This window comes from Pollicipes pollicipes, unplaced genomic scaffold, assembly GCF_011947565.3.
Source record: "Pollicipes pollicipes isolate AB1234 unplaced genomic scaffold, Ppol_2.1 Scaffold_5724;HRSCAF=6776_pilon_pilon_pilon, whole genome shotgun sequence".
In the NCBI taxonomy this organism is placed as follows: domain Eukaryota; kingdom Metazoa; phylum Arthropoda; class Thecostraca; order Pollicipedomorpha; family Pollicipedidae; genus Pollicipes; species Pollicipes pollicipes.
The window spans coordinates 37,487,368-37,501,000 of NW_023596746.1; the positions used below are offsets into that span (position 1 = coordinate 37,487,368).

At 51.0% G+C, this 13,633-nt stretch overlaps 1 protein-coding gene across 7 annotated transcripts in view; it reads left to right on the forward strand.

The window, feature by feature from the left end:
• Positions 1–13,401, forward strand: part of RabGGTb (geranylgeranyl transferase type-2 subunit beta) — a 29,963-nt gene extending 16,562 nt beyond the window's left edge. For all 7 annotated transcript variants that reach the window (XM_037226721.1, XM_037226718.1, XM_037226720.1 and 4 more), the window contains exons 3-6: positions 1,247–1,444; positions 1,754–1,912; positions 2,145–2,470; positions 13,187–13,401. In XM_037226721.1, coding sequence (XP_037082616.1) covers positions 1,247–1,444; positions 1,754–1,912; positions 2,145–2,470; positions 13,187–13,391 — 888 coding nt within the window. In that variant the 3' untranslated portion in view covers positions 13,392–13,401. The remainder of the gene's footprint in view (positions 1–1,246; positions 1,445–1,753; positions 1,913–2,144; positions 2,471–13,186) is intronic.
• The last annotated feature ends 232 nt before the right edge of the window (positions 13,402–13,633 follow it).

Here is a 13,633-nt window from a genome sequence, read left to right on the forward strand (position 1 = left end):
CTGTTAGCTTTCAGTCCAAAGTTTCCTTGATGATAGCGCATGTTGCACTTCCCAAACGTTTGAAGGCTTAGCACGTCTGGAAAAGCGTGGTGCTCAGTGCTGTTTTTCGTGGCTGTCAGCATCATCGCCTTTTTAAAAATTTAAAGAAAACTTGCGTGTTGCCTATGATGTGACGTTAATTTTGTAGTATTTTTATTCGCCAAAGCGGTATATTTGAGTGTTATCATCAATAGCTCTTTATTATGTTATCTGTTTGCCTTAATGAGGTTTTTTTTGCTACTTACTTTCAATTTAATATCTACCTGGGCTGGTGCCTTCGTTCCTCTGCGTGTACTGCATATCGTTTGAAAAGGGTATTGGCTGCATTTATTTGACTTCTCTATGCCTTCACTTCAGACTGTTTCGGCGCCCTTTTTCTCTCTTTCTTTTTCTCTCTCCTCTCTCCACTCTCCTCTCTCCTCTCTTCTCTCTCGCTCGGCTTAAGCTCCGCGGAACCCTTCAGCTCAGGCATCTGCACTTCTGGCGTCGACGTGATAGCCTGAATATTGAGGATGGTCATGCAATGTTCGTGATGCCTGATGCTCGTGGTAAGGAGTGTTCTAACACTCTACTCGTTATCAGTTATCGTGGCCCTTTTGCTCGGCCGCTCGTGCTTCAGGCAGCCCTTAGCGTAGTACCTTGTGCCGGTTGTGATGTGGAATCTCGGACGAAGGGTGAAGAACTCTCAACTCATGCAGAATAAGAACATCTGGGGATACGCAGCGCTGGATCAACCACATGCGTGCTGGAAAAGGGATCGATTGCTATCTGGATCCGTGTGAGTGTGGTTGATTCTAGAATTGTTTCGGATGGTTTTAGTGTACTTCGACTGCTTCCAGAGTCAAGCAGAAGTCCGGCTGCTGGTAACTTCTAGTACCCGATCCATGATGATTTCGCTACATTTGCAGCATTACCGCTAGCAGCTTTGCCCTGATGCTGCTTAAGCGACGGACACTGAATGAATGTATACCATCCATGTTATGTTTCGTCCTTTGAACCAAGTGTATTGCTCTGGGCCAGGGACGGTGTCCCGAGCGGACTCGCTCCACCTGGACGGCCTCGACGGTCCGAGCGCCGGCGCCGTGCTACCCATGCCCAGTGTTCAGTCCTACTCAGTCCGGAAGGCGAGGCTTACATGTAGCGCGGTGAATGACAACTGAGCGAATGCAGACGATTGCTGATTCCTTCAGTCCGCTCGCGCCGGCAGGAGAACACCATGACCGAGTTCCTGCGCACCAGCGGTGCCTACTGGACGCTAACGGCACTGCACCTTCTGCACGCGGCCGACCGGCTGGAGCGCCAGCCGCTGCTCGAGTTTGTGCGCCAGTGCCAGGCGCCGTCGGGTGGCGTGGCAGGCCATGTGGGCCACGATCCCCACCTGCTGTACACGCTCAGCGCTGTCCAGGTGAGCCACGACCCCCACATGCTGTGCACGCTCAGCGCCGTCCAGGTGAGCCACGACCCCACCTGCTATACACACTCAGCGCCGTCCAGGTACATGTGACTGGTGCGACGAATGGCCCGCTGTTTTCTGTCGTTCGGTCGTAGAAACACAGCACTCCGAGGTCGCACATCTGCTTTATGCTGCGCTCTGCTGAGCGGCTGCTGTCTCAGGTCCGTCTCCACTGAGCGGCTGATGTGCCGCCGAAAGGTCCGTCTCCACTGAGCGGCTGATGTGCCGCCTCTGCCGTGACCCACGTATGCCGTGCCGCAGATCTGCTGCATCTATGACGCGCCGGAGACGCTGGACGTGGAGAAACTGGTGGCGTACGTGGCAGGCCTGCAGCGGCCCGACGGCAGCTTCCAGGGTGACGCTTGGGGCGAGGTCGACACCCGCTTCTCGTTCTGTGCCGTCGCCTGTCTGGCGCTGCTGGTCAGTGGCCCGTGCGGAGGTGGTGGCGGGGTACGGCGGGATCGTATGGAGGCCACGCAGACAACGAAGTTAGCACGTAGCAAACGGTGGCTGAGCCTAAAAAAACACAGGGTTAGGCTGCGTACTGCGTCTGCTGTGCGGCTCAGCCCTGCTGCTGGCACCGGAGATGCCAGCGTAGTCTGGTCTGGCCGGCGACGGAGCGCGCTCGCTGACCCGGTCTGACCGCCGCCAGGGCCGGATGGACGCCATTGACGCAGCGGCCGCCGGCGATTATGTGCTCTCCTGCATGAACTGGGACGGCGGCTTCGGCTCGCGGCCGCGCTCGGAGAGCCACGCCGGCCAGATGTACTGCTGCTTGGGCGCACTGAGCCTGCTGGGACGGCTGGCTTCGCTCGACGCCGACCGCACCGGCTGGTGGCTGTGCGAACGTCAGCTGCCGGCCGGCGGACTGAATGGCCGGCCGCAGAAGCTGGCCGACGTCTGCTATTCGTGGTGGGTGCTCGCCTCGCTCGCCATGATCGGCCGCCTCCACTGGATCGACGAGGAGAGCGTCAAGCGGTGAGTGCAGTGCCATCAGAGGGCATGTTTTCTAAGATATCTTATATATATATATATATATATATATATATATATATATATATATATACTACGGGGTGCATTTTTGTTCCCAGTGAAGGGTTGAAGGGCCATTCTGTTCCACCGCGGTGTGCCGCCTGGCCGTCATGCTGGCTACACTGGTTGGCATCCCCTGGCCGACGGGAGGTCCTTATAGTGATACATCATGTCATATTGGTCCGCTCCCTGACGCGGGAGGCCTTCTGACCCGCGCAGCTGATCCCTGACCGACACAGGAGCCTCTCATTGTGTCAGGGACCCCGAACATTGCAAATCGCGGGCCCCAGCCTCATTCTTGCTTGTGAAATGTGTCAAGGGCTCAGACGGGCATGGAGCGGACTGTTGGGCTCCGTGTCGAGACCCCAAACATAGGGATACAGGACCTTAGCAAGAGGAACTTGATAGAAGCCCTCTGACTGACGTTTCTGATTATGGCACCACGGGTAGGGTCCTCCGGCCTCCCACGCCAGGGAGGGAACCGACGTAATGTGCATCCATCTGTGGCCCTCGTGATCGACCAGGGGGCCCCAGCCACTGTGTCTCCAGAATAGTAGCCGGCAAGTACCCCGGTTGACGAGTTTGGACGGGAATCCCCTTCAATCTCTGGCCGGGAAAGGCAGTGGGGCTGCCTAGTGTTCTACTTACGGGGCTCCATGTCCACGAAAGGTAAGGGGCTTCCTCAGTGTTGAATCCACTGTGTCTCAGCGACAGTGATGACAAATGAAGAAAGCTGGACCCAACGAAATAGAATGGTCAAACCTGGTGATTCATCTGGGCGCCTTTTCACCGGGAGCCAGTATCCAGCTGTGTGCCGCCCCCACCCTCTCTTACCAATGCTTTGGGCTTCCCTCTGTTATAAGATGGACCTTGTGGGATCTCAGATAGGTTCCTCTCGGGATTAAGCGTCTAGATGGACCCTTAGATGTCATTTCATGATTTAAGAAGAGCCCTACGAAGTTCAAATCATACTGGTAACGCTTTGTAACAGCGCTGTGTTTTTCCCTGCAATTTTCGATAGCACCGTCGTCTTAACCAAGGCCCTGTCTTAAGCGCCATGGTACATCTACTGTTGCGAATGAAAGCACGTTTGTGATCGGCCCAGCAGGCGGTAAGGAGCTCTTGCCGAGAAGCGCATTGGTTAAAATTTGAGCCATTGCGTCATTACGGACCGTGCGATGCTCCCATGTCCAAAGCCAAAGTGCGCCTCGAATAGCCACTCTGGCAATCGCCATAGGGGACAATTCAAAGCTATGGTATAACATGTCGTTGAACTTGCGGGATAACAAATTCGTGTTTGCATGTATTTTTGCCTGAACAGAGTGTTTCAAGCCTTTCTGGCAGTTACTACATTTTGACAAATTAGTGCGCTGCAAACATACCGAACAGACTCGTTCAAAAAACTGGACCAATGAAATGTGCTTCTTTCATAATGGTGCGCGAGAGGTCAAGTAAGATTTCCATCACAGGACCGGCTACAGGGGTGGTTAAAGTGTACTTCTTGTTGCAGACCGAATTTTTGGAGGAAACATTGTCGCCAGTAGCGTAATGCGATGTCATATGACAAAATGGTCATTAAGTCCGTACCCAGTAGCGTCATCAGCGATCAGCCTATCACCAAAAGTCTCTTTCATCACTGCAATTTTCAATATCATGTACATAACCGAAACGTCCAGTCACGCACTGCCCTCGAACAAATGTCAGGACGTGTGCTGCTCCTAGGAATTCAGGTGTACCTGCCCTAGACTGACAAGATAGCCCAATCACAACAGGAGTTTTCTTCCACCCTCGGGACTTAGAGGCCTCACGTTTAAACTCGACCTACGGCTAAATTTGTTTTCCTCGACCCCCCCCCCCCCCCACACACACACAAAACAACGAAGGACCTCGATAGCCAGGGCAGCAAAGTGCATGGCAGATTCCGAAACAGTAGCAAGCGGCATAGGCAATGACGTCAAATATGTGGGGTCTCCACGAGGCCATGCCCCGTTATGGAAATCTAATGTGCGCTTCGAACCCCATCTCAACCGTCACCAAACTATCCACCATACCTTAGGCGTGCTCCAAGCGTGGTGCGACATGTTTTGACTGGTGGGCGCCTTCCACCGTGTCTCAACAAGTAAATTGCATCGTTTTTTTTCTCAAAAACTTCATATCAGGCGGATAGCTCTTTCTAAACAAGTTACTCGTCATTACAGGGGGAAGGTTGGCGGTGCGCGCCCCCCCCCCCCACGGTTTCCTGAGGACACCAATGCGACATATTGTGCAGTCTTGCTGAAATCTTTGGTGGCCCCTGGGGCATCCATTGTGCGTGTGTTGACACCAAAAAAGTGCCCCTAGCAATTCTGGTTTAAGAGTAACGATGTTTTTATACGATCATTGCAAGACGATTCAAGGCCGGCGGGTGTGGCAGGGGCAAGTGACGATTCTGCGGACCGCGCGCGGGGGGTTGGCACTTACATGAACGAAACCCTACCTTATAAGTGTAGGTTCCAGACACATAAAACTACATGACATTGTACTCATGATAAAGCAAGGGACACGCCTCTTTATGTTCCATGTCACTTCACTACATGATTTCATATATATGAACATGCAAAGGTGATGTTTGGTTTTCAGGAAAATTCGGCCTTCGACTTGGTCTAGTGGGGTCAGTAAACAGCAGGAAACTTCTTACCGATCACGAGATCTCACCAAAGACAGTTCACCGTTTGCTTCTTTTTTGCGAAGCTTTACCTTTCTTAGTTTGCAAACGTCAGGGAAACCCCCGAAGATCAATTCTGATTCACCTCCCCCCAGCCAACATTTCTAGCTGGAAAATTACAAAAAGATGAGATAAAGACTTACTATAACACAAAACCATCTCATCCGGACTTAATTTATTGACCATGGTCCATGGGTCGCTACGTCCCCCTAACCACGCATAAAAATTAGCACTGCTGCCATTATGCCATCACCACACAACCCATATTGATTTCTACTATCAATGTAGGCCATGGGCATAGGAACAGGGGGGGGGGAGGGGGCAGGGGTCATGGCCCCCAACTTTTCGAGGTGGGGGGGGGGGGCAGCAGTGCTAACTGCCCCCCCCCCCACACACACTTTTCGGATTAAAGTTGCTGCTTTTGCACATCAAACATACATGCTGATTTACCTGGCTCACCAGCCGTCTTCCTCCAGATGTGCCATCTTTTCCGTTCGCTCATTGGTCATTGCTTAGTGTCACAGCCGCCAGACTGACGCCGCGCGGCCAATGGAGACTGCAGCGCCGGGCGTCGAGGCTGTTGTTGGTATGACTTGCGAGCGCTCATGTTCAAAACCATATCACATAGCTTTTTTTACCGGTTATCAGTTCTGACTGATTCTTGAACATTTTAAGAGGAAGATGGATTTGTCATGTTAATGCAAATTTGGGACTCTATTTCATCTACAATCTACGTTCTGGGAGTTTTCAATGCTTCTTTAGAACACAGAAAGCATGGAGTTGGAGTCTATGTGACAATTATTGGACCACCTGCGGCGATTGGGGATGTTTTGGGATCAATACAAGTTCCTGTGCTGATCCGGAGTCAATTGCTCGAGTCAGAAGGCCTCCCGTGTCAGGGAGGGGAACATCGTGATATAATATATAATTTTAATTGCCTCCGGATGGGCCAGGAGAACCCGCGCCGTGTCGCCAGAACAACAGCCAGAAGACACTTCGCGAGGGGCTGGAATGGCCCTTCAGCCTTTGGCGGGAGCCGGTAATGTGCCCCTGGTCTTCTGGTCATGGGTCGAAATGAATTAAAACAACGAACAAGGCCATCCCATGTTTGCCTGAGAACGATCATTTTTTTTTTGTAGAACGGATTTCTAAAAAAAAATGCATCAAAAGGTTTCAACATGCCCTCCCGCAACCTCGAGAGCATGGACAACGATGGCTTGGGTTGCAGCTTCCGTAAAACCGAACGGCGTCGGCCACTGCAAGTGCCTCCAGACTTGCAGTGTTACGGGAAGACAGAGTAACACGGCGGGCGCCGTGTTGCTGTTTTCTGGACAGTTTATTGTCACAGAAACACGAAAGATTGAGATTCTCTGTTTTACTCTTCCGGTTCCACCACCACCAACACCACTTCGCGGTGCCTTAAGGGCCAACCCGTTCTTATCATCAGTCTAATAATAGCACACGTGACATATGCGCTCAGACTGCCTTCTAAATGCAAGATCTAATGTCATGAAGCGTCCAAGGATACTTTTTCCAAAGCGTAGTAATTTTCGTCCACCCGTTGGTCACAACTTAATATTAGCTGCTAGGCCGACGCTGCGCAGCCCACGGAGACCGCAACACGTGCGGTCGAGGCTTGTGTTTCTAAAATTTTCGAGTGCGCATGCTCAAAATGACGTCTTGTATAACTAGTCGATTTAAGTGCTAAAAGGCAATCGTTTTAGAAGCGTCATCATTTTCGTCCACCGGTGGGACACAGCTAAATATTAGCTACTGGGTGAACGCTCCGCGGACCATGCAGACTGCAACGCCTGGTGTCGAGATTTTTGTTGGTAAGATTTGCGAGTGTGCATGTTAAAAGACACGTTACATAACTTGTATCACTAATTGGTTCTAACTGAATGGTGAACATTGTCAGGCAAACATGGCTTGACCATGTTAATGCACATTGTTGACCACTCGATCTGCAATCAACTTTTCATCTTCAAATTTGGATCAAACATCGATCTACAATCTCCTTTCGCGATGTCCTCAGTGTCTTCAGAACCCAGATAACAAATTTTGACAAAGCTTCTGCGTTCTGTCGGTTTAGAAAGAGTCAACTAACCATTGTAAATTAACAGCGCCAGTGATAATTCCAAGCAGTCGTTCAGCGCCTGATTTCTGTAGTTTAGCGACTTGAAAATACAAACAGAATTGAGCTGACGGTAGCTCCCGGTTTCTGTTCTGGTTACAAGGTAAAAATAGCAATAAAACAAAGAAGACTGTGTCACTTGTTAACAAGTAAGGTATATCCGGGGATTTGGGGGGGATCACCATAGGATGGGCTTTTGTCAACCTTGTGTTCCCCCCTGGCAAGGCTCTGGCTACGACCCTGCCTACACACGAAAGCAGGTCAAGTCGTATACGTTGCATGATGGGTAATGAAATGTCCATTGGGCCGATTCATTCCTAAGGCAGACAGCTTCCCGGAGGCTATTTTTCTGCGATGGTGTGGTGTGAGGGAAGATAGTTCGGGAAAAGACACTGTTGCAGGTGTGCAACACGTGTTTCATACATCATGTAGTAGTAACGATGGTCCAAAAGTATGCAACAAAGCAGCCATACGACATCAGCCATCATCAGCCATGCGGGGGACATCCGGGCCAGGGCAGCGACCACCGACGGCAGACAGGAGCAGGGCCTAGATAAGGAACATATGACAGATGGGCGTTATTATGTGGCTTGATTCTTAAAAGCAATCTCCAGTTTTATGGCCTTTGTCACATTTTTTCTAGCAGATTCAAGCTCCGGAACTTGTTTCTGCCTAAAATGCTGCGACAAATATTACCTCTTGAAAAGCAGGCAGCGAAATGAACGCGCATGGAAAATATGTCGCACAGGAGCCATCAATCCACTTTCAAAATTATCACCAGCCTATATCCAGACCGTATTTTGGCATCTACACTGTGGAGGCAGATGCTTCCTTAATGACCCAAAACGCCTGCTCGCTCGTGGAATTTTGCCTCCCCAAGAGAGACAATTTTAAAATGGACGAATAAGCTGGGAAGCTGGATAGCCTTATTTGCCAAATGACAGATGAGTCGAATAGGCAATATTGTGCACCAGTGATTAACAGCTCTAGATGCATATCTAGCATAGCAGCCATGATATTTGAACAAATAGCGATAACAGCCTCCATCCCTACCCCCCCCCCCCCCCCTCCCCGCCGGCCATCGGGGTTGCTTTCCAGAAAAAGTTCCTGAATTACACCCTGAACTTGGCCCCCCTCTCTCCACTTGGCCCCCCACTGAGTTTGTCCCCCCCCCCCTCCCTCCCACTGCCTTTAAATGTACGATTTGATGTCCTGAAGCGTTGAAATGCACTTTTTCCGAAGTGTCATTATTCTCGTTCATCTGTTGGCCAGGGCTCAATATTAACTGTCAAACCAACGCCGCGCGGTCTACGGAGACTGCAACGCCTGGCGTCGAGGTTTTTTTTTACTAAGATTCACGAGCGTGTATGCTCAAAATTACGTCACATAAGTTATTTTGTTAGCCGATTTAAATGTTCAAAGGTAATTATTTCAAAAGCGCCATCATTTTCGTCCACCGGTGGGCCACGAGGAAAAAATTAGCCACCGGGTTAACGGGTCACGGTCAATGGAGACTGCAACGTCTCGCGAGCAGGTTTTTATTGCTAAGATTTGCGAGCGCGCTTGTTAAACAACCACGTTGCATAAATTGTATCACCTATCGAGCCTGACTGAACGTTAATTTTTTCCAAACCAACATGGCTTGGCCATGTTTATACACATTGTTGACCGCTTGATCTACAACCAAATCTTCATCTTCAAGTTTCGATTAAACATATACATCTACAATCTACCTTCGCGATGTACATAATGTCTGAAGAGCGCAGATACAAATTTTTCGAACTTCGCCTTCCCAGGAAAGACAATGTCGAAATGGACGAATCGTCTCGGAAAGCTGAATAGCCTTATTTCCTGAGTAACATAGATGAGTCGAGTGGGCAAGATTGTGGACTTATGAGATGATGCATATCTAGATGATATGCTATGATGATATGTTCTAGATGCATATAAGATATGCTCTAGATGCATATCTAGCACAACAACCATGACATTTGAATAAAGACCGGTAAAAATCTCCATCTTCACCCCCCCCCCCCTGGTCATCAGACTTGCTTTCCAAAAATCAGAAAAGTTCCTGAAGTACGCCCTGGGCTTGTCCCCCCCCCCACACTTTTTGAAATGTTCCTACGCCTGTGATGTAGGCGCTATATCTGGTAGGCTGTTCGCCTTTACAACCTGTACTTAAATGTGTACAGTGATTATGCTAATGGTTCTATCAGGACAATTTTGCGATTCAATGTTGGCAGAAGCAGTAATGAAACATACCATATTTGCCTCCATGCAATGCCATGCTCACAAGCGCAAAGGAACACATGTATAAGTGCACATGTGCAACACATTCATGTGCAAGTGCACATGAATGAGCAAAGCAATGAGCAAAGCAAAGCAAAGCAAAGCAAATGAGCAAAGCAAAGCAAAGCAAATGAGCAAAGCAAAGCAAAGCAAATGCAGAATGAATGGCTACCAGAGCTTTCCTGTTACAGTACGGGTGCTATCATCATGAAATAGTGAACACTTTCCTCAGAGACAACGAAATGCCAACCTTTCACTGACCTCGTAGGAGAGTTGGACAACAATACCATGAAACCACCTGCTGTATGAAGTAAAAACTCCTGGTATAGGGGGAGATGGCAGTGTAATTTGTAGCCAGGGGCGGATCCAGAGGGGAGCCATGGGGCTATGACCCCCCCCCCCCTTGGGCCCCGAAGGGACTCATTGGCTCCGAGGAGGCCCATAGCCGGGCGAACAGGTGGAGTTTTTTTCAAACACAAAACGCAACAAAACTGGGAATCTCTGGACTTCTAGGTGGCCTAAAACAGTTGTGAGCGAAAGTGAAGGGCCTACGAGAACTCAAAAAATTATTTAATGATTGGAAAAGCCGTAAACTAAAGATTTTGAGCCCCATTACACCGTGTAGGGCACCATGCTGTTTCCGGGAGACCTACACGCCTACTTGCAGGATCATTTCGGTGATTAAGGAGCATTCTGCGCTGCTCTTCATTTCTTTGCATTTGCTCGGAGGGCCCTGCGCTGTTGTTGGGGCCCTTCATGTTAGCGTGCCGGGGCACTCTTGTCCATCATGGGCCCTTCCACGAATTTTTTCCATTCGGACGAAGCGCTCTGTGAGCTATAGCCGGGGCATTTTCGGTTGCTCAATGTCCCTTTATGTGGGCCTCGGTCTCCCTACCGACACACTTGCGATATGCTCATGGGCCCTCTACATGGGTCTAGAGTATTTTCAATTCTCTGTCACTTACTTAGGGCCCTAAATTCTTGTTGGGGGCCCATCTGATGGCCTCCTTGGGCACACTCAGTCCTTCGGTGGCCCTCCCCACTGGGTGTTGGGTACTTCTTTTCTGAATATGGGGGGGGGGCTACGCTCTTGCGGGGGGCCTATCTGATAACCTGCTCGGGCACATTCGATCGTTCGGGGCCCTCTACATTGGCCCTTGGGCACGTGCTATTTGAATGGGGCCCTACACACTTGTCGGGGGCCCCATATGTTTGCCTCCTCGGCTACACTGGGTTGTTCGGGGGTCCCGTATATTGGGTCTTGGCGTTTGAATTCAGGGCCCTACACTCCTGTTGGGGCCATAGGATAAGCTGCACGGGTACCCTTCATTTTTCGAGGGTCTCCCGCACTGGGTTTTGGTACTTCTTATTTGAACGGAAGGCCCCACGCCCTTGTCGGGCCCCTTTTGATAACCTGCCCGGGCACATTCCATCGTTCTAGGGGGCATTCACGTAGGGCCTTGGGTACTTCCCGTTTGAGTGGACAGCCTTATGCTCTTGTTGAGAGCCCTATCTGTTAACCTGCTCTGGCACACCCGATCATTCGGGGGCTCTCTACTTTGGATCTTGGCTACTTCCTATGTGAATGGAAGGCCCTACGCTATTGAAGGGGACCCTATATTTGAAACTGCTCGGGCACACTCGACCGTTGGGAGCCATAATATTTTGTCGTCAGTATTTCCTCTTTGAATGGCCTTATGTTCTTGGCGGGCCCCATCTATTAAGATGATCGGGTCGGTGGCGGAAGCAAAGGGGGTGGGGGCACGGGGCCGTCCCGTGTCCTATGCCGAGAGGACCTAAGTCTCCGAAGGCGCCCATAACCGGCCGAAAAGACGCAGTTTTCTCACGACAAAATTGGACGCCTTTGGACCTATAGACGACTAAGAACAATAGTTCCCAAAAGTAAAGAGTTTATGAGCAGACGAAGTTATTTTTTTCCCGATTGAAAAGGTGTTACGTGGGGGGGGGGGGATTGGGGGCTTATTATGCTGTCCAGAGGTCTTACACTGCTGCCCGGGCCCTGTATGTCCACCTGCCGGGTCAATCTGATCGCTAAGGAGCTTTCCATGTTTCCTTTAATCTTTTGGCATTTCCTCGTAGGGCCCAACGCTGCTGTTGGGACGCTATCTGCTTCCGTTCTTGGGTGCTCTTGATCGGTCAGGTTTTCCTCCATGGATTTTTCCCATTCGCCCGAAATGCTTTGTACACTTTTATGGGGCCCCATATGCCAGGGCACACAGTTGCTCAGGGGCCCTTCATGTTAGTCTCCGGTTCTTTCCACTTACTTGGAGGGCCTCGTGCTGTTGCTGGGGCTCGTATAACGTAAGGCGTCGAGACACTCGATGTTCAGGGGTTCTCTACCTTCATCAAAAGGATCTTTCCCTTTTATCTAACTTGCAGAGGACTCTTCACTCCTATCGAGGCCCTTTCTGTTAACGTTCTCGCACACTCTTATACTCTTGACAACACTCAATACTCAGTACTCTTGATCGCACAAGGGTGTTAATTCATGGTCTTGGGTAATTCCCCTTTGCTCAAAGGGATTTATGCTCTGGGTGGGGCGACATCTGTCAGCCTGCCCGGGCACTACCAATTGCTTGGGGACCCACCCCGTTGGTCTTATTTTTGCTCACCCTGAGGATCCTATACTTGTTGACGGGAGCCACTTTGTTGGCCTCCTGCGGCACTCATGATCGCTCAGGTTTCGTCCCAATTGCCCTTGGTGCCTTCGCCTTAGAGCAGCAGTCGAATATGCGCGGATGAATTCTACACGTCATTGCCGAACACAATTTTGCGTGTCGCCGACGTCGTATGTGTCCTTTCCGTTGGCTATTGAGCGTGTGACACTTATCACACCAGTGCATCACATTCCAAACATACTTTGAATGCTAGGACCTATACTCCTTTATAACAAAACAGAATTATATGCAATGCGAATGCCACTTGCAAAGTTGCAGTGCATTGAAATTCACTGCCCACTTCATATCAGTCGCATCACAACAGTTGAAACACGGGCTTGCGGCCAGATAAATCCCCACATCTAGATCTTTTTCAGTAATTTATACTGAATATTTTGGGACACTGAGAGTCGCCTGATAAAAACAGCGAATCGGCCGACCGGCCGGGCCATAGGAAATGCGCTGACTTGTCGCCGACCTGTCACCGAGTCGGCCGACCAACTAAAAATCGTGGGATATTTTTGTCGCTAGATTGGAATGAAACTTGTAAATACACCAGGGTGCTGTAGAGTACGGAAAGGGGTCTTTACGGAAACGTTTGGTTGTGTTGTGGGGCGAAATTTATTACCATGGAGGCATAATATCTATGTATGGAGACCTCATCTTATGTTTTACATAGTGTGCTGTATTTTGTCGTTTTGGCCGTCACCAAAATTTGCTGTCCAATGTGTGTGCGTGCGTGCGTGCGTGCGTGCGTGCGTGCGTGCGTGCGTGCGTGATGTGGGTGACGTGGGTGCGTGTCTGAGCCGCTCGAGATCTGCCGTGCACCCACCCGTGCCTTGCGTGTGCGGCAGGTTCATACTGCGCAGCCAGGACCCGGAGGAGGGCGGCATGGCCGATCGGCCGGGCGACGTGTGCGACCCGTTCCACACGCTGTTCGGCCTGGCCGGCTTGTCACTGCTCGGCGACCGCTCGTTGGCGGCCATTGACCCTGTGCTCTGCATGCCGGCCGGGACGCTGCGCCGGCTTGGCCTGCGGCCACAGCGGCTGCGCTCGTGACCGGCCCGGCCCGGTGGCGGCGGCGGCGGCGGTGGTGGTGGCGGTGGCGGCGGCGGCGGCGGCGCTGGCGCTGGCGCTGGCGCTGACGGCCCCCGTGACCCGTGGGAGGCCAAGGGCCGAGTGATGTCCGCTTGGGGCGGTGGTCCGGCCAAGCCTGCCATCTACTGGCGCGGGCGAGCGTTGACAGGTGTGGCGTGACGTCAGCATGTGTATTGCTTATTGAGTGACTTGTGATGATTCCA